This window comes from Eretmochelys imbricata, chromosome 9, assembly GCF_965152235.1.
Source record: "Eretmochelys imbricata isolate rEreImb1 chromosome 9, rEreImb1.hap1, whole genome shotgun sequence".
NCBI classification, from domain to species: domain Eukaryota; kingdom Metazoa; phylum Chordata; order Testudines; family Cheloniidae; genus Eretmochelys; species Eretmochelys imbricata.
The window spans coordinates 83,037,122-83,064,927 of NC_135580.1; the positions used below are offsets into that span (position 1 = coordinate 83,037,122).

The 27,806-nt window shown below is 40.1% G+C and overlaps 3 protein-coding genes and 1 non-coding gene across 7 annotated transcripts in view; 2 read left to right on the forward strand and 2 right to left on the reverse strand.

The window, feature by feature from the left end:
- Positions 1 to 211: 211 nt before the first annotated feature.
- Positions 212 to 18,147, reverse strand: MAGT1 (magnesium transporter 1). Its single transcript, XM_077826461.1, is given in 11 exon segments — positions 212 to 2,106; positions 3,530 to 3,620; positions 6,742 to 6,816; positions 9,535 to 9,598; positions 11,853 to 11,942; positions 13,109 to 13,249; positions 13,796 to 13,936; positions 15,840 to 15,957; positions 16,917 to 17,086; positions 17,939 to 18,078; positions 18,081 to 18,147. Coding segments are annotated over 11 exon segments (1,113 nt in total). The 3' UTR covers positions 212 to 2,090.
- Positions 18,148 to 19,965: 1,818 nt separating this feature from the next.
- Positions 19,966 to 20,083, reverse strand: TRNAL-CAA (transfer RNA leucine (anticodon CAA)). Its single transcript has 2 exons — positions 20,046 to 20,083; positions 19,966 to 20,011 (listed from the first exon to the last, which is right to left on the reverse strand). It is a non-coding gene; the product is annotated as a tRNA-Leu (tRNA).
- A 285-nt stretch (positions 20,084 to 20,368) lies between these two features.
- COX7B (cytochrome c oxidase subunit 7B) lies at positions 20,369 to 23,690 on the forward strand. The gene is made up of 3 exons (XM_077826766.1): positions 20,369 to 20,507; positions 21,671 to 21,795; positions 23,468 to 23,690. Exons 1-3 carry the CDS (start codon positions 20,471 to 20,473, stop codon positions 23,543 to 23,545), a joined length of 240 nt encoding a protein of 79 aa, XP_077682892.1. The 5' UTR covers positions 20,369 to 20,470; the 3' UTR covers positions 23,546 to 23,690.
- Positions 23,691 to 26,358: 2,668 nt separating this feature from the next.
- Positions 26,359 to 27,806, forward strand: part of ATP7A (ATPase copper transporting alpha) — a 66,306-nt gene continuing 64,858 nt past the window's right edge. For 2 of the 4 annotated variants that reach the window (XM_077827193.1, XM_077827196.1), the window contains exon 1: positions 26,369 to 26,485. The gene's annotated coding sequence lies outside the window, so the exon portion shown is untranslated. Of the gene's footprint in view, positions 26,486 to 26,893; positions 26,913 to 27,806 lie in introns of those variants that run through there. The other 2 variants (XM_077827194.1, XM_077827195.1) reach the window with 2 other exon arrangements.

Genomic DNA, 27,806 nt, shown 5'->3' on the forward strand with positions numbered 1-27,806 from the left:
CTAACACTGTTGTATTTTGGGACTATATTTTCTGTCCTAGTCCAGTAGGCCCCAGACAGTTTATCTGATCATACTGCTGACAAAAAGTCTATTAGGTCAATATACTGGAGTGAGAAAAATTAACTTCACTTTCAAAAGGAATCACAACTTTCTATTTTATTAATAGAATATTTTATAATATATGTTTAAATTTCAGACGCAAGAACAAGGATCAGACTGTAAAACATTTTATTGAAAGTTGTCCAAAATCCAGTCAATCATGTGCTTATCTGTGCCACTAAGGCTCATCATTCTGAGCCGTACAAAAACATCTCAATATTTAAATTGAACCATTACCAAAAGACTAGATTAGTGTAGTTAAGGCACTTGAGATGTAAGTTAATTTAGCGAACTTGCATAACAGTTACATTCTAGTTTGAATGAAGCGGTTATTTCTCATGTACTCTTCAGTCTAAAGAAAACTTCCATAGCCCTTGCCCCTTTGGGGCAGAGAAGAGGACAGGAGGTGAGAAATTACCTATTTATAACATCCTCCATGATAAAACTACCTCCAAACATTTGTTCTGCCCTGCAGCAGGTAGCACTATCTAGTCAAGCTGAAAGAGTTCCCACTAGTATAGGTGCTGGAATTCCTAGTCATGGAATTTTAAGACTATTTGGGCTGAAGCACAAGAAGTCAAGTCTCCTCCTTCTTAGGGATGGGATGGAGAAGGAAGTGTCTCAGGGGCACACCATTTTCTGCTCTTATTTCCTCTAACAAGCAGAAAGCAGAAAGGGCTACTATAAAACTAAGATTCTCCACTGGGATAGTAATGTTTATCCTAGGATCATACCCGTATTCCCCCCACCCAATCTCCCTAGTAAGTAAGGCTGAAGGAAATTAGAACAAGTTAAAGGAGGTGGCAAGTTACAGTTCCAAGTGATACTGACTGAAAGTGCTTGCATGTCTGCTGGTTTGGCAGGACTATGAGAATATTTTTAAACCACATTTAGGATCCCTCTGCTTTATCAGCTGAAACTGGCTATCTTTTGGGCTATGTTTCAGATTAGTTTTTCAGAATCAACTATTTAGAATGAAGAAAAGGCTAAGAACATTCCTGACCTTGGGCTATGTAGACTGGACTCACTGTGCCAGCATTTATTGCATACAGGGGAGTTTCAGTCTTAGGCAGTCAGAGAGTCCTCACTGGCCAATTAGTAACAGGACAATGTGTTCAGAAGAGAAGGGGGGGATTTCCCAGACCTATCAGACAGCTCAGGATAGCAGAGACTGCAACAAATGGTGATAATTTTATTAAAAAAATATATCAGTGTCTTTTTGGTAATGGGGAGTGATGAGCATTGAGGGGAAAACTCAATATTAAACCACTCTACGTAACTTAATTCAAGATTCCACATGCATTCACCAGTGCTATATGTTGATGACTTTCCTTTACTCTATGGGGGTAATCAGTTGCACTGCATTGCAGTCAAATACAAGAGATTCAAGTTGAGGACTGTAAGATCTGCACATTTGCCACTAGAAGCTGGAGAGCGTTCCAGAAAAAAAGGAAGAGGTTTCTAGGTACATGCTGAATTTGGCCCCTTCATTCGTGAAAGGGTATGACTCAGGCATCAGAGTTATAAAAAAAGGGAAAGGAAAAATGCCAGCGAGAGTAGCAACAGGTAGACAGGAAAGAGAATGCAATTAAAAAAACAACACAAAAAACATACCACCCCCCTCACCTATGAGGGAGCAGAAAACAATGAGGCAAACAAATTATCAAACTGAATGTAAGTACTGTTTCTAGTTATTTCAAAGAAACACTAGTAGTCCATAATCTAAGTTTTGAATTCCACTAGGTTTAAAATAAAATGGTTTAACATGATGTAAAGCTTATGAAAAAAGACTGAATCTTAATACTCCATGTCACGTTCAGAGCATACTGCTTGTCATATTAAGGCACTACACATTTTCTTTGGTTCAGTGTTTAACTATCTCATTCGCTTTAAAGAGAGGTAGCATGAACCATACACATTTAGCTCTTCAGTTCCATTACACACAATTTCAGAGTTGATATCTTTCAAATGCTCCCAGCTTGTGGAATCCTTTAACTCATCAGGAAACTGCAATAAAACATAGGATATTTTTAAAAAAAGAACTGAATTAAAGTAAGAAATATTCCATTTAGTTTTCTAGACGGTTTCATTTAGAATGATTAGGGGCATATGGGAGAATGTAACATGACATGAACTGGGTATATGGTACAGCTGAGGTGGAAGTAGTTGGGGAGAAGTCCCTTTACAGCAAGTCCTATAGTAACTCATAAAGTTGATTGGCTCTGGAGGGAACCACATCCATACCTCCTGGGCTACAAAGTTGATTAACATACAAAGGTCATTGATGGTAGGAGAATTAAAAGCTGAAAACGTGGGGGTTCTGACAGTCTCCTTCCACATCAGTCACTAGAAAGAGCAGTGATCCAACTTTGTCCATTGCTCTGGAAGCACGCCCTCATTAGTTCCAAAACACAATATGGATTTTAATAGAATTTTTTTTGAAAGAACGATTGCCCTGGCAGAAAGATGAAAATATCAGCCTACAGAAGCAAGGGCAAATCATAAACTAGCAATAGAAGAGGAGGTCAATGGGAGCTGGCTTCCTAACTCCCATTTGAACTTTTAAAAATTTTCCCCCAAAAGGATAAAATAGTTACAAATCAAAACCTGGTGTTATATAGAGTCCTATTGATTAGGACTTCAGCCCCTCAAAAACTGTACTAGATGCTCCATATAACAAATGCAGAGACACAGACAGCTTTGAAGATCTCAGCCCAAGAAATGTAGAACTCCAGGTAGAATTTGGGTTCCAAATCCCTGAAGCAGCTTTGAAAAAAATCTCATCTCTAATGAGGTAACGATTAAGAAAGAGGTGACTTGGAAAAAAATATAGGAAAAAAGCTTTAAGGTCATCAAATGCTTCACTCCTATTACTGAATTTATGGCGAGTAATGACAATGGGGCATTAAAGATGTTTAATACTAAGTAATCTTTGGGTTCTTACTTACTCTATACCTGTCAGATTATAAAAAGTACCGTACCACTTTTTCTTTTGTTTTGAATAGGATAGAGGAAACAGGGACTAAACTGTTGACCACAACAGGTAAAAGTTTCTGGTCATTACTGCAATCAATTCACTTTTACACCCTTAGTTTCACCAAAAAAAGGGTCTTTAGGACAGTTTGTTTTCCATTTTTCTTCTGAAGTGAAGTGGACTTCAGGCAAAGTATTGTTTTTTATAGTCACCCACTTTTGTCAAAAAACTATTGGGAAGGGAAACCCCAATCAGAATGAATGTAAGGTAACAGTTTATTGATTTTTAGTTACACTGTAAACCATGCAAGTAGCACCCCTATATTTTTATAAAATCTCAAAGTTTTAAGTCACTGTATGTTTATTTACTAGAATATTCTGTTCTAATCAATATAATATAGCTACATCAACACCTATGTATTAAAGCACAATAATTTAAACAGCAAAAAAGCCATACCTGTATGGGTAGCCATGGTATTTAGATCTGAAGACAGAGAGCAGCCAGCTGAAGAATAATACCACCAGGCCAACACCAGCTACACACATTACTGTAGATAAGCAACAGAGTGCAGAATAAAATGACCAGACAGGTAAGTCTACCCTGAAACCACCACTATGGATAGGGCTTTAAAAATGCTCAATAATAGCTAAATCTCCACCTGCTGCACTCAATGGGAATTTAACTGTGGATGTCAACAGGAGCAGGATTAGGCGATTGCTGGGTCCCTTTGAAAAAAATCCCACCCTGTGATGCTGGCAGACCAGGTGCCAGCTCTTGTCAAGGCTTTAGACCTCAGCAGAGCACTGACAAATTCACTGCTGGAAACCAGTCTGTTTTTTCCTGTGTGTTAGTATGGTTAAGAGGGTACTGAACTTACAACCAGGTGTTTAGACTTTATAAAATGCTTGCAAATTGCTGCATGCATTAATCTCACTTATAATATGTTTATCACGTGCTATCAGGAAATATTTAAGTGTTTGCTTTGCAACTGTAAAAAAAAAAAAAAAAGTTTGCTCTGAAACTCTGAGCCCAGTCAGGAGGGATCATCTCCTGTTTATCAAGAAGGCCTATCAAAACTAAATGGGCCATTGTGGGACACCACAATACAAAGGCTTTGGCTATGTCTACACAGCACACCTTATAACGGTACGGCTGTGCTGCTGCAGCCTCGCTGTTGTAAGGTGTGCTGTGTGTGGCTCTCTAGCTCTCTCCCAGCGACAAAGTAAAATTACCCCCTATGAGGAGCGGTAGTTCTGTTGACAGGAGTGCAGCTCCCGACGACAAAGTGCTGTCCGCAGCAGCGCTTTTTGTTGCTAAAACTTGTTCCCGGGGGTGGGGGGAGGGGGATAGGTGGCGGGGTGTTTCACACCCGAGTGACAAAAGTTTTAGCGACGAAAGTGCAGTGTAGACATAGCCTTTATTAATTGCCCCTTCCACTCTTGAAGAGGCTACATGCAAAAGGGCTCGTCCCATCAGCTTGAATTCAGGAAGAAGAAAATACAACTAGCTGACAAGAACATTTTTCATCTCTTTTGCTGTTTGGACTCTCACAGGGCCAGAGCTATGAAATAGAAGCAGAGATCTGCAGGGTCAACCTGGGTTAGTCCTAAAAGACATTCAGAGCTGACATATTACAACAACTCTGTCACCTTTTGAAACCATACACTAACTCATTTGTTCATATGTGTTTGCCTGCTTTAATCTTGTAATAACTAACTCTCATTTCTCTTCTTAATTAATAAATTCTTAAATAGTTTACTATAGGATTGGCTACAAGCATTGTCTTTGGTGAGACGTAAGGTACAAATGGACTTGGGTAGCTGACTGGGGTCCTTTGGCTCCAGGAGTAACCTGAATACAGTATTGTGTGATCTTTGGTGTATAGCAACCACTTATCACTAAGTCCAGCTCGCCTGGGTGGCGAGATAGACTGGAATGCCCAATGTGACTGTGACTCCATGGTAAGACGTATAGTGCTTTAGGAGTTCACACTTGTTACTGGGTTGGTGATATCTAATTATAGAACATACAACCAGTTTGGGGCCTTTGCCCTACTTCTTGACAGTCTGCCTTGAGGTTGGCACTCATGGTAGCGGGCCACTCCAGACAGCGTGACACACCCTATATAGATAATGCAGATCCAGTATAGGAAAACAAGCCCCTCCATCTCTTTTAATTAACAAATATTACATAGCACTTATGAAAGTCCATATAACCCAGAATGCCTTTTTTTCTCTCTTGCACCTCACTAAGCTCCTCCACATGCTTCTGTAGAAACAGAAAGTTCACCTCTTTCAGGGTATACTATGCACAACAGTTCAACTGGGTAGAGGAAAGCATCTCTCTCTCTCTCACACACACACACACACACACGTACGTTGTGGAGCAGCAGAATAGGGGAAGGTAATTTCATCCCTAGGTTGGGAAGTAGTAGGGCAAAGGAGACAAAGGCTGGTGTCAATAACTCCCTGCTCCCATCCACAGGGCTGAGTGTGCAGAGGGAGTTTGAGCAGAATTAACTGTTGTAGATAAATGAGAGGAGGTAGTGCACGGCCAAATAAGAGTTCTTGCACATTATAATATAGAAGGTTGTGGTTGGGTCAGCGTATACTTTTCTGCTGAACCAACAGTCATGAACTGTAGAGAAGGAAATGTGCAAAACATTTCTATAAAACAGACAACAGAGATGATATACAAGCATTTAAAAAAATCTGAAGGTGACAGTGTCCCTTTAAGAAGCAGCCTACAAATAAATGTTTGAGAACCTCTGTGATAAACCATAACTGCCACAATCTATTAGGTCAATAATCTGTGAACTGACAATAGACTGAAAGAACATTAGTCGTCTTTGTTACACAAACCAAATGTACATAATGTTACTTGAGGTGTACATGCTTTATCAGGTTCTAAAATAGAACTGTGGAATGTGACAAGGTAAAGGCACCCCAGTGTGTAAAGGATTAGCAGGTTGCTGCCTGTCACATTGCTATTCAGGATGAAGTATAAAAGGAAGGGGAAGGCGAGTCAAAGAAGAAAGCTGTATCTTCTCCCCTCCTGGCTGGTTAAAGCAAGGAAAGCCTCCGAGGAACTATTGCACAGTGTTTTCCAGCTGATTTGCTCTCTGCTTCATGATAATCTGTGCATAATAAACAAATAAACCCCGAGGAAAAGACTTTAAAAGGACTAAGGCCTGGAGCTTTATGTCCATTTCTTGGATGACGACTAATCTGGATTTTTAGTTAAAGGCCATTTTAGAAGATCAAATATATATTTGACAACCTGGAGCTACCCCAGTGCTCATCCCTCAATTATGAGTTTAATAGTTGAGCTTTTATTTTTTAGTAGTCTCTCACAGAGAAACGAGACAATAGCGAGACACTATCTTGCTTCTCTCCTCTGTGCTCCAAGTCCACTCCAACAATTGTATGAATAAAAGAGGGAATGTGAATTAACTTTGAATTTTATGGTTTTGCTAGATTTCAACAGTGAACGAAGAATTAAGTGCAGAGAACCTAAACACCTCGGGGCGGGGCGGAGGGGGGGAGCTAATAAGAGTGCCAGCACTGTCGTAAACCATCATACTGGAAACATTTCCTGAATGCATCTTCCCTTGATGGAGATTCAATTAAGCAACAAAATGCACTGCTTGGATTAGAAGTAGTACTTACTTTTTCTTTTCCCCACCTCCATATCAGAGGTAGCAGCTTCATGCAGGAGTACCATTCCTAAAGTAACACCACCATCTGAAAAGCTGTTTAAGGCTAAACTGACAGAGACACCATGTACTTATTTTTAAATTTAATAAATCCAATCATAATCACATATGTGGCACATACAAAACTTATTAGAAAGATTAAAGACTCCCCAGCCAAGATAGACACTGTAGAAAAATTACAACTAACATGCAGTAATGGTATTATTATTCCAGGAAACACAGAAGAGCAAAAACCAGGAAAATGTAAGGGATCTGTTTAACTGCACTAGCTACAAATCATAATTGGACTCAGCAAGCTTGCAACAAATAGTACTTTTCCCTCAGAAAGAGGGAGGTATGAATTAAGACCTTGCCTCTAATTCATATTGATCTACCTTGTTCACCTTCCCATTCCTGATGAGAAGTGATTCTCAAAAGCTTGTCCATGTTATTTAACTTCTGTTGGCCTAACAAGATGGTAGTTAATATATTTCTGTTTTTGTTTAATTTGACAGACTATAACAGGCACAAACAGCAAAGTCTGGACTTTTCTGTTATTCAGTTTGAACTATTATTCACCAGTAAAAATACTGCTAAAATTAAGGTAAGGATTTATAAGCTGGTTATGCTGTATTTGACCACAAGGAAATCTAACATAGTGAAACTCTTTTGACAACAAAACAGAACGCAAGCCCTACATTGTTTAATTGCATTCTAGTATGTACATTTCAGGCCTAATCCTGCTCCCACTGAAAAAGAATGGGTTTTTATCATTGACTTATAGACCCTTCAATTCCAGTTGAAATGACTCTTCAGTTAGTGAAGCTACATGAAAAGAATGACTTAATTATGAAATGATACTACCAAATTGTGCCTTTTTTTGAAGAGCTTTAATTATTAGAAAATTTGGTAGGTACACGGAGGGAGTGGAGACACAGACACACAAAATGAGAGCACTTTAAAGCCCCCAATTTGTTTTAACATCTTGTCATTGCAATCTGCCCGACACCTCTTGATAGGTGGAATTTGACTAGATTCAGAACCAATAGAGGAGAGTAATAATAGCTAAAAAAGGAAAGAAATTCCCTCTGCCCCAAAACTGGTCTTTATGGCAACATTTTTGCCTCAAAAAATATCTCCCATGCTGTTCAATAAATGCACTGACATTTGGAAACCCTTTCAAAACACAGAGTCACAAAACACTATCACCAGCTTAAAACAACCAGAATAAATCAAAAGTGCAGTGAAAGAAAACAAAGATTCCTGGTGCTTTGTATCAAACTTAACATTAATTTCTTCATTCACCTGAACTGACAAGTTATCATATATTGTGGCTACACTGTGATATTGTAAAGAGACAAAAGACTGAGCCTGTCATTTACTGAAATAAAAAGAGACTCTGGGGGGGGGGGAAGAAAAATAATTCACACAAAACCCATTTTGGAGCCTGATGAAACCGGATACCAGCTGAGAATTACAAGGTCAACTGTAGTTTTTTGTTTTGGTTTTAAAACTAGGAATGTGAAACAATGAGAAAGTTAACGCGATTTTAAGTTTTGTATCATTTATATAATGTGTACCTCCAAAATGCTTAGCAGAATTAAACTACAAAAAGGAAAGGAATTGAGGGTGGGTGAGTAGAAAAAAGGTAGACTGCATTTTCAGAGGAGAAGAGCGCTTGAGGTGGAGACACCCTAGAAAGTCTGCTCCAGATGGCAACAGCTGTAATAGAGAGGCTCATGCACCAGTGACCTTACTACGGGAAAGGAAAGGTCTACAGGATGGCTGCGGTATTTTATGTAGAGGTTAAAGGAAAAGGGAAGGGAATTTTGTACTAGATCTTAAAATGAACCAGTAGATGTGGAGCCAGTGCACTAGCTTGATGTTATTATGGTACATTTTCTGCTCTTTGTACTTTGAAAATGCAGGTAGGGGTATCTGAAGAGCGGGGACTTTGAGGCTGTAGAGAGGTTGTTGCTATAGAAAAGGCGAGGAGACAAACACCTGGACGAAGATTTCAGTAAGGAGATAAGGCAGTGGCATACAGAAGTGATGTGGAGGTCGGAATTGGTGGATTTACAGAAACACAAAAGATGCTTCAGGAGGAAAGTTCAGAAACAAGGACAACTAAGGTTACCGACAGTGGAAGGAAAAAAGTTGCACATCTGAGCTGAGGAAAAATAGGAGAGAGGAGTTGGATTGGAAGATATTCCTCTTGTCCAGAAGAAAAACTTTAAAAACATATGTGAAGGCAGTGGTGACAAAGCTATAAGTTTACTCTGTCAAGACAGGAAAACAAAAGGTGTGAAACATTAGCATAATAGCTAAGGTTAAGATAATAATAGGAGAACTTAGAAGTATGCAGTAGCCCATGAATTAAGCATTTATGGGATTTCATTGGACAGGAAGTCTTAGTACAGAGGAAAGGCTCCACCAACAGAGAGAGAAAGGATGATTAGTTCTGCTTCCACTTACCTATTGCCAGACACCAACACAGGCTGTCTCAAAGAATGCAGTCGTCCATGGCTTCATTTAAGGACATACGAAGAGAACGATACCTAATCCTGTTGAATTGGCAGATTGTGGGCATAAGGAAATGTTAGCTGTTGACATATTATAAAGGCACTGCAAGGTTTTGGTCACCAATATCGGTATTATGTGATCAGTTTGAATCTTAGCAAACTACTCCTGTAGCGAGGGGAGAAGGTATAGGTTTGGCAGAAAATTAAATTGCCATCAGATATGTATATTTCATTATAAAGGATACTAAACAGTAGAACAATGTGTGTTTCAGCCACAAATTGGGCTTGGCTGCTTCCATGAATATAGTTCTGTAAAAGACAAAATTCAATTAAGAAAGAAACTTTGGAGCAGAGTTTAAAGTAATTAGTAATGGATATAAAATCTGGCCATTGAGAACGAGATAAACAGAAAGCAATAGCAAAACACAGGAAATGCAGATAAGAAAAATATTAAAAATGAAAATTATTTTCACTCAATGTGGCTTAGACAATAAAATATTAAGCATGGTTTGTTTGATATTAAAAGGTTGCAAACTGAACAGGTTAACAAACAGCTTAGACTATATGGAGAATAAAATTTTTACTGCTAGTCAGTTACATATGGAAAGCTTTGTGTATGCGGGGCTATGTTAGATCCAAGCACAACATTTTTGACAGCAGCTCAGCAATACTTTATAACACGCAGAGAATTAAAAAGGAACATGTGGTTTGAAAGTGTATGTGTCTGTCTGGGTAAAGATCATGATGTAATTTCACATTTTACTCACAAGTTAATTTAACGATCTGTGAAGCAGCTTTCAGTTCAGTGTCAATATCTGGGGCACAGGCATCTCAAGAGATGTCATGTGCCCAGTACAACTGAGAAGCACTTGAGTTGCATCTTGCCTATCTGATATGCAAGGCAGAACTGAAGAGGACAAGACAGGCTGATATAACTTTTTAATAAGTCACAGGATTAAATTATTATAAAAGTTCAGTAAAACATTGCCAAAGAGAACAAAAGCATGTCTGAATACATACAAATAGAAATAATGGTTTTACGTACTAGTTACTGGGTATGTGGAGGAGGTGAGGAGAGAAGCTGTACATGTTAAAAAAAAAAAAAAAAGGAAGGCCAGGTTCCAGGAGGCAATAAAACGGTTTAACACAGAACCTGAAAGCAGCAGAAGAAAGTTGCTTAAAAGTCCAACTGCTGTCACTTCTCCCACTGCCCGGAGAGGTCTTAGTTTCATTTTTTAAAATGTGTGTATGGAAGTGACAGAGTAGAGCAGCGGGGGGCATATGAGAGATGGAATTAAAATTTATGGAACAAGACAAAGAAGGATGGATGGGCTTGAGATAAAAAGTAGATTAAAAAAAAGCCAGTTCTGTTAAAATAATGTACCTCCAGAGCCTAAGCAGACAGTGCAACTGTTGCACTTCCTCTAAAATAGATTAGTAACAAGAATATATTCTAGAAGAAAGCAGTTAGCAAAATATCTATAAAATGTAATTCCAAGTTTGGAAGTAGAAAATAAAACAGGTATCATTTCTGATTCACCTAACACGATCATTTGTACTTATCTACCCTAAATAATTTTTTTGTATCTTCACTTAATTTTGATATGTCTACAGCAAGAAATGGAAGCCTCCTCTTAAAATGCAGCATACTGAAACTAAGAAGTCCCTCAGCATTTAAAATGAATAAATGGAACTATAGACAATGGAGTTCCCTCTTCTGAATTGGTTTTCCCTGCTCCTAATACAGGGTTCTGTCTAGACCATTCCCTTTTTAGTATTAGCTATTACATGCAATCTAGTCATGAATTAGAGTGATTTATCATACTGAGTTGAGCATGGCATGTTACCAGGCTGGTCAAAATGATCATTCTTAGTCTGATTAGTGACTACATTTCTAGTTTTATTTTTATGTATTTTATTGCACACAAGAGAAATAGCTACAAAAGACAAAACACTTAAACTGAATCAGACATTAAGCAGCCTTTGTTCTTGGATCATAGGGTTAATAGCACCATTCTTGTGGCATTGACACTAAATTATAAGGCACTACAGCAAACTGCAGTCTGGTTGTAATGAACTTCAAACCAATTTAGTATATACTGTCACATTTACTCTATGTTCTCTAAGTGCTAACAACTATGTAGTAAACTTGATTGGCAAATTCTGACTTCATTGCTTTGTGATAACATCCAAAATATTAATCACAATCCATAATAAAAAGGTCATGTTTCTTTGTCCTTCTTAGTCAAAAGAATGATAGGACCAGATGTTGGTCCCTCTAAATCCATGCTGGAGCCCTGAGGAGCTTCCTGTTCTCACATCTTACTCTCGAGGCCCTTCTTTCATGATTCCTATATTTCTGGCAGAGGATAAACAGGTATTCCTTCTAAACCAGTTAATACAACTCCTCAAATTTGCCCACTGACTGCTCAAGAGCTCCTTCTGTAGTATTCCTACTCTTGCTGACACAGGAAGCAAGAAGTCAGAAACAAAACTTGCATCCTGGATTTTGTGTTTTTAACATGGATCTTTTCACTGTAATCCTACAAAGATAAAGATTTACCACTTGTCCTGTATGGGGATTCTTATGAGCATATGGTGGCCCTCTGATGTGATTCCACATTTGGCCTGATGTCATTGCTAGCACAAAACACTAGAAAGAAAGAAAGGAAGAACATAAGACAAATTAGTATGGACCTCATATGTCTCTCTATTCAGTTTTCATCTTTGCAATTCACTTCACCCAGGAATGTACAGATGTTGATGTCGCCTTATACAACGCATAGCACAATATCTATTCTTAACTGATAATGTTTCTCACAGTTTGAACTGAAAAGGTTGCAATCAAGTAGTACTACCAGACAACCATGAAGAAAAGCTACATGAACCTCATCTTCACTCTAACCAAAAGTATGGACTTTTCCTTCCAGAAATCATGTTTTTCAAACATCATCTGCACTCAAACCTGAAAGTCCGTGGCACAAATAATCCTTTATGTAAAATATGAATACTGTAGTAATATGATCTGCATTACACCGAACTCTTGGTCCCTGTGCTTCTGGATTTTGCCATTAAGATGAAAAGACTCTTTACAGTGTACTACGTTCTAGCCAAGATGTCCTCTCTTCTTAGAGGAACAATAAGCTCCCATTTCAAGGAACACTGGATGTGCCAAACTAGATCAGGCCACTGTCCCATCAAGTCTGGTATCAACTAATAGCAAACAAAACCACACCAAAGCCGTATAGCAAGGAAAGATTCTTTCTGATCTTCTGAATGCTATCAACATATGCCCTGATATATACCATTTGATTGACTGTATCTTGAATAACTTCAAACACTGTTGGTCAGTGCTTTTTATATACCCAGCACCTGTACCAATACTTAGGACTTTAAGCTGCAATTCCAGAGGCCAAATAGCAAATGTTTGAGTCTGAAGCCTGTATTTTAATATCCTGAAAAATGAGTTTTACTGAATTAGACTAGGGATAATCAGAGCCTAAGTATAAACTGGGTACAAAACTCATTTTAAATAAAATTCACACTAATAATCTGTGTGGAGGGATGTGGCATGTAGTCTGGCCTCATCTGTTTGGTTACAAATGCTCTCCTAAATTGCTCATGTTCAGCTTACTCTGAGGTCAGTAGGAGAATCTGGTTTATAATACACCCAGTTGACGGAAAAAGGTTATTTGTTTCACCACTAAATAGTTTCCCACGCAGGAGAGGTAACAAAGCAAATGCAATATTTCCTTCCCTTTCAATTCAATCTGGATCAAGTTGAAACAGGGAGAGGTTAAAGAAAGTAATTTTGCTTACCAAAGCAGCAAAAGCCCAGCCAGTTTTGTTATAGAGAAAATCCAGGTTGCTTCTCCGTAAGTACACAAGGCCACCAATGACTGCCAGCAGCAGACCCAACATCAAGGGACCAGCATAATTCGGAGGTCTTATCACTCGAATCTATGCAAGCAAACGGTTATCTTAAAAAAATTCTTTTTTTAAAAAAAACAGGATGAATATGGAGAAATAAAACCATACCAACGTACACAACACACCAACTTAATATTTCTTTAATAATTCTAACTGTAGTTCAGAAATGAATGCCTTTCATCTTTTGTTTCAATAATACATACTATAGAGCAAAATCTGTTAGGCCATATTTAATATTCTTCCTGTGATAATGATTTATTTCCATGGAGGTGGATGCTTTTACTGGTGGGTGAATCCACACAAGTTTGTAAAGGGATTTGGAATCATTCTAGGTGGAGAGCATTAAATAAATGTAAAATATCATAATGTGGCATATAAAACAAGTTGCCTGTTTTTAAGAGATACTTCATCTCCAAAGCTCAGCTAGACACAGCTGGGCTTAGGACCTGCTTTGAACAGTGTCACCGAGTAACCAATTAGAATAGATTTCCTTCCCCATTGTGTATATCTGGCAAACAGACTCTCCATAGCTAGATTTACATCGCAGGAAGGAAATGAAAGTCCATCTGTACTTACATTGACATCAGTCCTATCAGCTATCCAACGAGCAAGCTGCTCGGCCGCAAAACCTCGCACTTGCAGCTCATATGTGTCACCCCTTTTAGGTTTCCCTTTAGCTGGGAAGTTAATGAAGGTTGGAGCCGAGTTCATGTTTAGCTGCATTAAAAAGATTAATAAATAAAAGTAGAAGTGAAGCATCAAGAATTAAAGTTATTTAGCCATTTAAACTTTTCTTATTTTATTGCACGTTTCTCATTCATGTTTTGTCCTGTAGCTTATTCACGTAATTAAACAGAAGGGCTATTCATAAAATAGATCTCATGGGTATTTCAACAAAAAATGGTATTGTAGCTTGAATGTTTTTTCTCATAAATGGTCTAGGATATGCAAAAATCCATGACACAAAATTATGTATACAGTACATTAGTCAGACACATTCTTCTTGAATGCTCCATACTTTCTTCTCTCTTTAGTATCGAGAATGTCCTGAGACACCCACAGTTATTCGATACCCAATGCTAACAATAATGCACATCTCAGAAAGCAGTTTGAGACTGGGTATTCTCCCATTAGGTTTAACACTGCACTGTTTAATTTCTAATATAAACAATATTCTCATGTCTTCAATACTGACGTCTGTGGTCAGCAAAGAACTCAAAGGCGGCTGTACAGTTAATACATGTACCTGAAATCAGCTGAGAGATAAAGCTCCTGAGAGTTGTCTATATGGTAAAGTACTATTCTTGCCCTTGCTTATAAAGGAAGGTTTTTTGAATCTTTGTATACAAGTATATCTATAAAGAAATCTATACAGTAGTGTCTAGAGTAAACGTATTGGCATCAAAAGATAATCGCATACATCTTAATGAATATTGATAAGCCTTGTCTTAATGTGTTCTAGCATATTTCTATAGCGAAGCAGCTATTTCTGTGATAAAAGACCTGCATAAAATTTCCAACAGCATGGCTTCACCAAAGTTTCACCGTGAGCCTAAACCTCAGATAGAGTGTGTAAACCTTTCAGTGACCCTGGACTGAATTATGCTTTCAGACTGAAACAATCATGGCACTCAAAGCTTGGCAAATCAGCTACAAAATCTGATTTTCCTTTTGAGTTGCTTCAACATGAAACTGAAATCACAGTTTTGTAAAGGTCCAACTGTAAATCTCCAAGATCAAGATTTGATAATTCTCTGAAAACAAATTAACACAAACATAATGTACATTCCGGATCAAGTACTATCCTGAATAATCTGTATGATTGAGCTGCACAGGTTCCAAGTAACTTGAAAGAACGCAAGGAGAGTGGCATTTCTAGTTTCTTCTGAGGATTTTGCACTTCTTTCAAAAACAGATTTTGTGTGTTAAGAGACAGACCACAGATTGTTTGCCTATAACTAACATGTACTTTTATTTTTAGGAAAAAATTAAGTGGACATTTTAAAGAGTAATTTACTGTGCATTCCTAGTAACTTGTCACATTTCTGAAAATCAGATGGACATGAAAATATTTTCAGTCAGTTAAAAAAAAAAAATCAGTTTTCTGACACTGCTCCTTTAAATGGGACACCGAGTTTCTTAAAAATACCTTTATAACAAATTAAAGGTTCTTCCCTCTCCCATCACTGTTTAGAGTTAGAAGTCTTTTGCAAACTGCCATAAACATTTAAATTAGTTCCAGTATTTTACAAGTCACTGTAATTCCATTATTACACTGAATGGCATTACAAGAGTTAGACATAAAAGACCTAATCAGGTCATCCAGTCTATCACTCATGCCTATACAGCACTGTTACCCGCGTATTATTAGTAGTTTGGCCTATTAGTGCTACTGTCACATTAGCAAACAAATCTTGCATATTTCTCATGGATTGGAGGGTTGTTGTGGTTTTAAAAAAAATCTGTGCAATTTCTATTTTGCAGCAGTTTCGTTACAGATTGGCCAGCATCCCTCATTATGGTAATACTGTACCATATCTTTTGTATTGTATATTTCTTTATCACTACCCCCCAGTTCTCCCCAAATAAAAATCACTTTAAAAAATGAAAGATATATTACCATCTGAAATACATCCGAGCCTTCATCAAAATCCACCATGGCAAAAAACACCTTATTGGTAAATGCACTGGAGTATCGCCAGGAGTTTGCCAGAATCTGGTATTCTTCATCAGCTTGCCTGAAGAAAAAAACCAAAACAAAACATATAAAACCAGATGCTATACTCATGAGGCTATGTCAAAAACAGAGGGACCTGTGAACATCCTTCCAGCTCTAACATCTCACTGGAAGTAACATCTCTCAACCACACCAAAACTCCTTTCCAGTTAAGATTTTAAAACTAACAAGATGTGTCATGCTTCATTGCTCATTCCTCTGTTTTCAGCCTTGGGCACACAGAGTTTTTTGTTTTTAAGGTGTGGGGCAGATCTTCTGGACTGGTCAAGCTGCACTAGGCCCACCATCAGGAAGCAGGGCATATGAAAAACTGATGCTCAAGGCTGTTTTTCATTGTGCCCAGCTGCCTGTGCTTCAAGATGCTGCTGTGACAGCTGAAGATCAACAGAATGCAGCAGAATTCAAGGTATGCCCTCTTCCCCCAACATGCTTCTGTACATGGAAGTGACCCAGAGATTTCCCCGACTAGCCATTAAAGCCATCCTCAGAGTCCCTTTATATCTCTGGAGCAATACAAAGTGGCAGAAACAGAACCTAGGATCTGATACAGTATAAATGTAAATAAATACTCCAGATATGAGCAAAATCTCAAACTGCAAGGCTCAACAGCAAACTCTAAAAAAAGTGTTTAGCCATTCACTCAAAAAGATTAATGTTAACTCCTCCAAAAACTTCCCTTTTTCATTCTGCACAGCTGCAATTATTACAGCACAGAGATCAACACAGTTAATATGACTTTAGATAATCTGTGCATGTGCATATATAAGAGATTGCATTAGAAAAATACTATTACAGTTTATTGTGTCTTAGTAGCTCTCTCCCACTCTGAATGAAACTGCTCAAATTCAAGAAAAAGGTACTGCAAAGTAGGTCGGTACAGCTTTTACCCACTCAGAACATATGGCACCTTTTACAGTAACCATTAAATTTAAGTTCTTTAGAATTTAATTAAGTCCATACTTGCACACGGCACACTGTCTGTGAGGCTGAAGAGCAGTGAACATCACAACCACTGAGTAATTTCTTGGTGGTGCCTTTACAAGGCGACGAAACTTGTCTCCATTCATTCGGATAACAGCTCTTTTGCTGGCCCATTCCATCAGCTGGCTAACTTTTTCAGATAAAACCATCTAAAAAATAAAGTCACAAATGTTTATTTTAAAAACTGGACTGACATTAAAAAGATTCTTGTCTTTTGATCCTCTGAACCGTTAACAGTCTCATGGTGATATTTCAACAAGATGACTGAAATCCAAAAGAAAGCAAGACACACATTATGTGGTCAGGTTGAGAGAGTCCACAGTTTTTTATTATAACAATGTTCAATGGGAGTTCTGAGTGTTCAGTACTTCCAAAAAAAATCACGTCAAAAGCCAATGATCAGGCATTAATGTACCCAGAAAACAGATCCTAATATAGTCCAGTAATATTAAACAAGCCTACTGATTTAAATTAAATTATAGATTAGTTTTGGATCACTTCCTGTAACTTAAGAACATTACCTTGTTCAAAAAAATAACTGCTCAGTTGCAATGATTTCTCTATTGGTGATACTGTTAATAGGCTCCATTCTCTTTAGCTAATCCAGACAAACCCATACACAAGTAGTGCAATCATTTTCACATATAAAAACACTTATCTGTATGTAAGCTTGGACACATCTTAGTGACAGCAACTAAGTAAGGTCCACAATTCTTCCCTACCGATGACCACAGATGACCTCGTCTCAGGCACGACCCGGCTCCCCACGCTGCTCCCCTCCGGGCGGACGGCTCCCCACAGGCTGGGGCCCGGCTCCCCACACTGCCCCCCTCCGGGCGGACGGCTCCTCAAGGCTGGGGTCCGGCTCCTCAAGGTTGGGCAGCCCAGGATATGGCCGGGCTCCCCCAGCGGAAGGTAGCCAGGCAGACTATGGCCCTTATAGCTCTGGGAATCCCAGGCCGGTTTCTCCCTCAGCCCAGCTGGTGGCGGGGGGCCCTCACCTCCTTCCGCTTCTGCCCTGCAGTCCAGGGTCCCTCGCAGGCCATCAGCACCACCAAGACCCCCAACATCAGCACCCGCAACGCCGCCATGTCCGCTCCTTCCACCGGCACCCGCCGCTGATTGGCCCTGCCGCTTACTCAAGCACCACTCTATTGGCCGAACAAGGAGGACAGACTACTTTCCATTCACGTCCTTGGCTCCAGCTCATTTTGTATTGGTCCAACGTCCTCATCGTCAGCCAATCGTAACGAGGCAAGCTGTTGTAGTGCGATTGGTTGTTTGATGAATTGGGAGGAGTCGGTTCGGAGGGCCAAGGAGCGGAACTACTAGTCGGATGGGCTGTGATAGGGACCGCAGGATCCAGGGCGGAGCTAAACTGGCCTGGGTGTTGGAGTGCGATGAGCTGAGGCAGCAGCGTCACTGCAGTTAAATAGTTGGAGTAAGGACAGCATTACAGCCAGGGCACAGGGCAGCATCAGCAATGCAGAGGGGGGGTGCCTCGTGGTACCGAGGTGTCCAGTCTGGCTTGCACATTATTCTAGGTGCTATTTCAGCTATTATTTGTCTGGGAGTCTCATCCGCAGTTCGCATTGCACTGACAATCTTTTCCTGTCCTGTCACATTGTAAATGTGAATCTTAATGTGCTATCCTCGTGAAGCATTTTCAGCGTTACTGATGACTAACCAGTACTTCTCTTCAGCTAAAAGTCCGTTTTCCAGATTGCTTTCCTTGGCTTCCATTTTTCAGAGCACTGTCCATTACGTCTCTGGTTCTCCATTTCCAAGCTTCATTGCTCCACGGGTTATGGTGCAACTTTGAACTGTTTGCCCCTGAAATTGTTACTATATTAACTACTAACCATGTTCTTCAGCGTCTATGAAAAGTCCATGAGATCTGAAGGCGCCGACCCTCTGAAGGAAGATGGGTCTGTTAATACACAGAAAACACTTTTATTATACATTTATACATTTTATTATACATTTATATTCGGTTAGACATAGGATAGCAGGAGCAACCAACAGGATGGCTGGATGCCTCTGAAGAAATAGTGCATGCCGGGAGTATTATAATTAGGAAAATAATCTTTATAGTAGATCCTCAAATACCCCTCTCATGCAGCTACACAATCCTATATTCCTATTCTTGGTGTTTATTTTAAAGTATCATCTTGATCCGTCAAGTTTTATTTCTTGTATCCTGTCATACTTTGTGCAGATTTGGACCCTCGTGCTGTAACTGGGTCTACCTAAGAAGACCCTTGCATGCAAGTGGAACCTCGTTGACCTAAGCAGAGCAGTTTCGCGGTTTGTCTCTTCATGGATCATAAAAACTGTCTGGAATATATCAGTATAGCTATAATAAATCAATATCGATAACATACATAGTTATATACGAATAGAGATTTCCGCTATACATACAGGAATGAACGTTCTTTGTATAAAGACAAGGCACTATCATGCATGCATCTATATCACTATCAAGAAAGAGATGGAATGTACTTCCATACCTATATCTTTCGATGTATGACATAGGTATGGATTTAAATTCTATCTTTCTCGACATATTCTTACTGAGAGATTTTAATTCGGTATCCATTACATATGCAAGAGTTTACGTGATTTAAGTAATTAAATATGCACCTGTTTGTATAGATATAAACTGTGATCTTTCAATCATATAAACTACATGCTTAATTTTACTCATATGGACATGTATTTGTAAAATCAGAGCCACAGGGATTTTACATTATTAAGATCGATACATCAATGACCAAGTTAGATCATGCCTATGAATCAGTAAAGGCTTTCTCTGAGTATATAGTGTAAATCCCTGTCTTTATTTAGTAATTTTTATAATGTAAGTCCCTATTTAATGGGCGCCACAATGTATATTGATATTATGTAAATTCCTGTCTGCGTGAGGTGATCCTTACCCTGCCGCGTAGTAAAACGCTTCCTCGGGTGCTTATTACAGTTAAACTCGGTGTTTAACTCGCACAAATACCGAGAAGAAAAAAAAAAAATGTGTCAGAAGTGGGATTCGAACCCACGCCTCCATACGGAGACCAGAACACCCAGCCCTCGACAGAGGAAGGCACTTTAAGCCTTGAGTCTGGCGCCTTAGACCACTCGGCCATCCTGACACCGCTGTTAAAAAGGGCAGCTGGGAGATCCTTGTTCTTCACTGCAGAGTCAGCGCCACTAGCATTCTTCTCCTGACTGATTAATTCCCATAACAAAAGCCATCACTAACGTAGGGAGTGTGGGGGAGCCCGTGGGAGTCCCGGGCCCACAGCTTCCCGGGTACAGCGGCTTCTTCCCACATGGTTGTAAGAGCCCCTCCACGCAACCGCAGAAACTACATTTCCTAGAATGCCGTGGGGCCGCGCTCAGGAAGAGGATGGAATACAAAACGGGGCGCATGCGCAGCGTTCGGACTTCCTGGCTGGCCACCATTTTGTTTTTCACTGCTTGCAAGGGTATAAGGCGCAGAAGGAGAAGGGCAGAAATTATCCGTCCGAGACGCCAGCATGTTGCCTCTAGCCAGAACCGCGGTGCGCCTCAGCGGTGAGCTGTGGAGGGGTCCCGAGAATCCCAGTCCCCTCCGAACCGAGAGCTCTTGAGCCGTGTAGCGCCCCTTCCCCGCCCCTCCGCAGTGACCTGGTCCGCACTGGAACCGAGCTCCTCCCGACCCCTGCAGTCAGTTGCCTCCGCGAGCCCGTTCTCCGTCCGGGTAGCCTCCGCCGAGGCGTGGGGAATGGCGTGGGCACAGGGGTCTGCTCGTATGGATGCTGTTGTAGGAATGAGACCTTGGATTGTGACTTTCCAAGGCAGAGTGGGCGCGATATATACTGGAAGCCTACGGATTGATGGGTGATGTCTTGTGTTTGAGCACATATGTAAACGTTTGGCAAAACGCTTAATTTAAGCTCAGTGGTTTTTAAAGTGGAAGCTAAAAAAAGGGCCTGGGGTTTAATGTTAGGGAAATCATGTTTTAGTGTGTGACTATTTCAGTGCATTGCCTACGTAAAATGCTCTGGAAATAACGTCAGGTTACAGCCTTCTTGAAGTTGGTTGTCTGGGCCTTGGTCTTACCTGGTACATTTAATTTCACAAGAGTAAGTGCATACAAAATTTTTCAGCTCTTGGGATTTATATTTCAATTAGCATTGTCTACACAGTGCGTGAGTCTTTTTCCTGGTTGTGTGTGTGTGTGAGAGAGAGAGATACCATCATAAGTTTTCTGGCTTCTTTGCTCCTTCTGGAAACACTTGGATTAATCACAGACATTCTTTGTGGAAAAGTATGTATTGATAAGTCTATAGACTAACCATATATCTTAGCATTTGAGGAAGTGATTGTACCTAGAGTGGCACTAGAGATTTGAAGTTGAGTGAACAAAAGGTCTTCATTTCTGTGGGTGTATTTTATAGTTACCTACCTAGTGAGAGTTGTAAAGTAGCTTGCCAACCAAATAAAATAAAATGTTAACAAGTCTTTGATGGATTTGTCTAAAATTTTCTCTGTTCCGGCAATTGTGTGGCTTTGTAATGCTGCCAGAATGTTACAAGGTCTTGTGTCTAGCTCTCTGTTTTAATGAAGATCATCCTTATTCTTAGTGTTCTGAAGTACATTTTTTTCTAGGGGATGCAAGGGAGGATTGCCAGAGACTTGAACAGATGTGTATATCAGTCCATTGGTACATCTTACATTTTGACAATTTCTCTTAGCTCGGGGCACTCAGTGGATTGCAGCAAGACAGAGTCACCACAAACATGCATCTGACTTCCATGATAAATATGGCAACGTTATACTACTTGGTGGAGCCCTATTTTGTGTCTCCATTTGGGGATATGTAAGTACTATATGATTGGTACTATCACTAGTGTCTGCTGTAACAGTAGCCCTGAATTTGCAAGTTGTTATGCACCTTTATAAGGATTTGCCTATATGAAGCAACTCGAAGCGTAGAGCTTTGGGGTTTCCTGAAAGAGTAATTTTGTATGCATTAATACCCCAAAGGGAAGCGATTCATTAGTACAGCTTTAAATGTAGGGCTTCAATAGGCACTTATTTTGAATATCAATTTACTGCAAGTCTTCAGAACTGTTAAACAGCTTGATTAAATATAAGCTAAGCACACTTCCTTTGTCTAATAATGCATTTCCAAAATGGGCAGCTGGATGAGTGAGCTATTCAACTCAAGTTTTCTTTTTATGTTGGTGAAAATATTGTGTGGCTGTACTATAAGAGCAAAATATTGGACTGATGCTGTTATCCCCCGAATTTCACAGTATCTGTTTTTAAATGTTTTAAATATAGATTTCTAATACAGTATGTGACATAAGTCTTTTATTTAGAGTTTAGTAAAAGACAGGTGTGGATATTGAGTTATTAATATTTCTGTAATACCAGTTACTGTTGTAAAATAGGATAAATGTAATACCAATTGAATCAGTGTAAGGGGCTGAATAAGATCTCAAATCTGAGAGTAAAAATAATTCTGATAGAGAATGATGCCCCTCAACTGTGTTCTTTTATTTTAACTTCTTGTTCTTTAACAGTTGCATAGGTTAAAGATACTATAAAACTGTCACTCCTAAAAGGAGACACCTAATATGCGTAACTTTTACTCTGTATAGCTTTATTGGATTTGAGGGCTACTAACTATTAATAATGGTTAGGGTCCTATCAAATTAATGGCTGTGAAAAATGCATCCCAGACCATGACATCTTTTGTGTACTTTCACCATGTAATAGGGTACTTTTTTTATAGTTAGTATCCTATGCTACAGAGTAAAAGTATGCAAAAGTACACAGGCTTTCTCAAACTGGGGGTCCCCACCCAAAAGGGGTTAGCAAGGCTATTATAGGTAGCAGTGCTGCTCCTGGTGGCAGTGTTGCTTTCAGAGCTGGGCACCCGGCCGCTGCTTTGACCACTCGGCTCTGAACGCAGTGCAGAAATAATAGAGGCAATATCATGACCCTCCTACAATAGCTTTGTGACCACCCTTTTGAGTCAGGACCCCCAGTTTGAGAAATGCTGAATCTTAAGGGCTTTACATGTTTATATTTTACCATTTTTAAATACATACTCATGTTTATTTAAAATTTAAATATCTGAAACTGTGAAATTCAAGATTTTAAAAATGCTATAACTATGAAACTTAGGAAAATGAACCATGAATATGGTAGGTACCTAATGGTCTCTTCAGTGTAGCAGAGCAAGGTATAACATGATCCAATAGCTGAGAGTTGAAGCTAGACCAACTCAGACTGGAAATAAGGCATAATTATTTAACAGGAGAGTAATCAGCCACTGGAACAACTTACCAAGGGTCATGGTGGATTCTCCATCACTGACCACTTTTTAAAACAAGATTGGATGTTTTTCTAAAAGATATGCTATCCAAATTATTTTGGGTAAGTTCTATGATATACAGGAGATCAGCCTAGATGATTACAGTGGTCTTCTGGCCTTGGAATTAGACAAACTTGTTCTTATGTAACTTTTTAATCTATTACAGGTGGCAACACAAACTGGAATTGAGTGGAATTTATCACCTGTTGGCAAAGTTACCCCAAAAGAATGGAGAGAGAAATAGCCTTTCCTTATTCTGGACTGAAATGTGCAGTAATCCTGAACTGGTCTGAAATTTTCATTTCTGCCATACGTGTAATGGCATCTGTTCACTGATTATTGCTATCTGTGATGTGGCATTATTGGTTTAATAAATATATTTAAAAATTCTTTTGTTCATCTCGGTCTTATTCCTGTCCCATGTTTCATAGCTTGCTATAAAAGTATAGTGAGCAATTTTAAGAATATTGCTTGGTTATAAAATCTTGAATTTTAGATACATGATATTCCTTAAAAACCACTGATATGAGTTTAGGATAGATGCAGATGATGAAGTAACTGAAGGCAAATGAATCTTTTTGCAATAACCAGACATTTAAGAGCATGTGGACGACACGTCTACTTGTGTAGACTTTATTCACTTCAGCTGGACTCTGCATGCAGACTTACTGCAGGGACACATTTCCATTCTTAAATCATAGTTCTTTTAACAAAGAAGCATTGTATTTTCTTTTTTTTTTCACTTAGCAGTCTTTTTAAGGGCTGCAAGGGGCACTGGTTTATCAAGTCTCCCTTTCAGGAATCTATCATCCCCAGCATCCTCTACTTCATACTGGGCAATGGAAAGTGAACTTATCTGAGTACATTTTAGAAGTACCCATTAGCCAGAATAATCATAGTGTGGAGATAGTAGCAAGAAGTATATGCTTACAGTCTGCAAAACTAAGTACCAGTAGCTAGTGACAATACAGAGGGGAGGCCAAAATGTTCAAGAATAGATTGCCTGTATAAGAGGGCTGAACATGGCTTCTGCTTGACATCAGGCTCCTGCTGAAATGGTTCTTGAACTCAGGAGGTCGAAGGGAAGTTGGTAATGCCTGCCTTTTCGCCATCGGTGGTGCTGTTTGGAGCCACGAACGCTCTTGAAGGTCTGACTGAGGCTCTGGCTATACCAGAAGCATTTTACCAACATTGGAATGCTGGATGCTATACTAGAAAAGCACTCCTAGTTTGGATGCAGCTGTGTTGGTTGTGCTTTCCACTGGTATAGTGAAAGCCTATACTAGTAAAAGTGCTTTGGTGTCAGTGAGGATGTAGATGCAGTTATACCAGAAAATCCCATTAGAGGCTTCTGCCAGCATAATTGTCAGGGATCACTTTTCACACACCTGATCAACATACCTATGCTGGCAGAAGTCTGTAGGTTGAACCTGTTTTTAGACTGAAAGGCAGAGGCACTGGGTGAAATCCTCATCCCAATTGTCTATAGAAATTGTCATTAATTTGCTGGTTCTTTGTATATTTAAGTAGTGCCTAGCACAATGGGGTATTTTTTGCCATGTAAACCATACACCCTAGACCAGTCTGAGGAACCAGTTGCTGCCTTATTTCCTGTTGCAGCACTTGTGCAAGGGCTCCTGATAACTCTGGGGTGTTCTGACCATCTTACTTCCTAAACTTATGTTGACACTTAATACTTAGTCCTGTCATGAATGCAGGGGACTGGACAAGATGACCTCTTAATGTCCCTTCCAGTCCTGTGATTTGAAACTCAAATGTATCCTGCCATATGAGGCTGAAGACTGACTTTCTGGCCTAATTGGATGTGGGAATATTACCTCTGGTGATTATAGGGCCCTTTTTCACTTTGCAGGTATATGACATTAGTGGTTTAAGACTTTGATACCTGATCCCTTCTGATTTTTAAGTTATATCCCAAAAGGAGTATTTTATAAACATTTTAGTAGCTCTTAATATGTTTACTCGTGCAATTCACTGCACTAAGATCACTTCAGTTAGAGGTGTGTAGGGCAAGTGCCCGCAGTCTTTCCCCCACCCTCAACTGTGGTGCTAAAATACATTAATATAGTTTTTGGAGTAGCAGCTGTGTTAGTCTGTATTTGCAAAAAGAAAAGGAGTACTTGTGGCACCTTGAAAGCTTATGCTCAAATAAATGGTAGTCTCCAAGGTGCCAAAGTACTCCTTTTCTTTTTATTAATATAGTTGTACTGCTTCCTTTTTGGGGTATCTGGTAAAGGAACCATATCCATGTGCATATGAAGGTCAAAACACAGTACTTAATTTAAAAGAAATTTGTATACACTTCTGTGGAAAGGTGCTAAAGTGAAAACTGGGAAGAATGGAAGTGCCTGAATATAGCCTCTTCCTAAGACACCCTTCTCTAATGGGAGTACTATATGACACCCACCCTCATATGCTGAGGTTACAGTAGGTTTCTGAACTGTAATCACTTTTAGAAAAATAAACCAGGGCAGCAATCTGCCTTAGTTACCACCTCCTCCTCCTCCTATGTCCTGTGCTGGGTTCACCCTCCTTGCCACAGAGTTCCACTCCCACTTCCTTTAAAAATTTGAACGAAATGACCTTGTTCCCCCATTGCTCCAAGAGCTTTGATTTTGTAAACGAGATCCTTAAATTAACCTGTGATGTTTCATTCTGCTTCAAAAAAACTAAACCACAGCCACTTGACCAGAAATGGTATTGGGGCGGAGGGAGAGAATCAAACTTCCTCTACAGTCCTGTGACTGCGATGTCGCCAAGGCCTTGCTGTAGCAAAAACGCTTGACTGAAAATGTTCCACCCTTCCCCTTTCTCGCAGGGTTGGGGGACTGCGGGTCATGGGGCCCCTTTCCCTTAAGGCTCCGGTACAGCTTTAGTCACTCCCTTGTCACGTGATTGGGGGACTAGCCCGAGCTTTGTCACGTGGCTTTCTGCAGGGGGACGGCGCAGAGTGGCTGGCAATGGTAGCGGGGCGGGGCTGTCAGGGGGCGGAGTCTCCGCTGCCGCGCTGAGGGGCGGGAGTCGCTAGCGCAGCTGTTGGGGAGCTGGAGCGCTGCTGGGTGAGTGCGTGGGCGCGCGCGCGTTCGTTCCCTCGCCCGGCGCTGAGGGGCCCGTCCCCAGACAAGCTGGTCATCGCGCGTATCTCCTTCCCCAGTCTGCCTTGGTCAGTGCTGCCCCCCGCGCTGTGGTGGGCTTCAGCCCGGCTCCCCGGGCTCTGGCGTGGGGTGGGGGAAGCTGTGACTGCGGGCAGCGCGCTCCTCAGGCCCAGCAGCCCCGGGCTCTGGTGACATCTCCTCCCGCCGCCCCGCTCTCTGGGTCGCTGAGCTGCTGGCCGTGGTGGGGGCTCCAGGAACATGAGGGGGGGGGGGAAACAGTTTTCCCATCCCGCAAAATGAGCTGTATGTATGTTGGGGGAGGTCGGGAGGGAGAATGCATTAGACCTGCCGCTGGTGTGAGGGGCTATGCCAGCAGGAGAAGCCTCCCCTCTATCTCTCCTTCGCATCCCCTACAGGTATGTGTGACTAGGTATGGCCAGGATGATCCATGCAGGATTGTTGAAGCTGTTGGTCCCAGGGTATGAGGGACACAAGGTGGGTCAAGTAATATCTTTTACTTCCCTTGGTGAAAGAGAAACTTTCTAGTATACACAAAGCTCTATTTCAGTAAGAGCTGAAGAAGAGCTCAGTGTAAGCTCAAAAGCTTGTCTCTTAACAGAACTTGGTCCAGTAAAAGATATTACCTGATCCATCCGTCTTTCAGGATGATCCAGGTAATTTCAGGAAATATAAGGTGGTGATTAGAAGGTTACTCCTGGCTTAATAACATGCCATAATCAAACATGACTCTTCACTTTTATTGGTAACACTCTAGATTATTAAAGGGTTCATAAAATCTGTACATCTCTTATGCAGATTTGGATGGTGTATTTTGTTTTATTTTCTTTTATTTCTCCCAGCTTGGATAGTGAAAGTCCACCTGCCTCTCCCGCAGGTGGTGAACAGGCAAAACATGTCATTTACTGTTCTTACTGTTCTCATATTTTTATTTATGCTTGGATATTTAATTATGCATTGTTCTTGTTAGTATTTTGAGACTAATCTAAAAAATAAGGCGCCTCTGTTAGTCTTATTATATACCCACATAATTAAGACGCATTCTATTCCTTAATGTTTAGAATGGTCCTGTTTGGGCTATATTCATATTGTCCAAAACCCTCCATTTGCTATTGTCGGCAGTGGTTGCTGGGAAGGATAGAAGCAAGAAACAGGATTTGCTATTAATTGATCTCAAGTTTTATTAAGCTCTTGTTTGAACTGAAGTAAAAATGTTTGTCATGTATACTTTCTGATGTGCATCTTATAAAGAGCTAGAAGCCCTGAAGGATTTTTCATAGTTTGTATAACTCAGGCAGGATTTGTTAATATCTGGATTTTTTCAGTTTTTAATTCAAGCAATGTGAAACATAACCAGTTGAGAGTCTCACA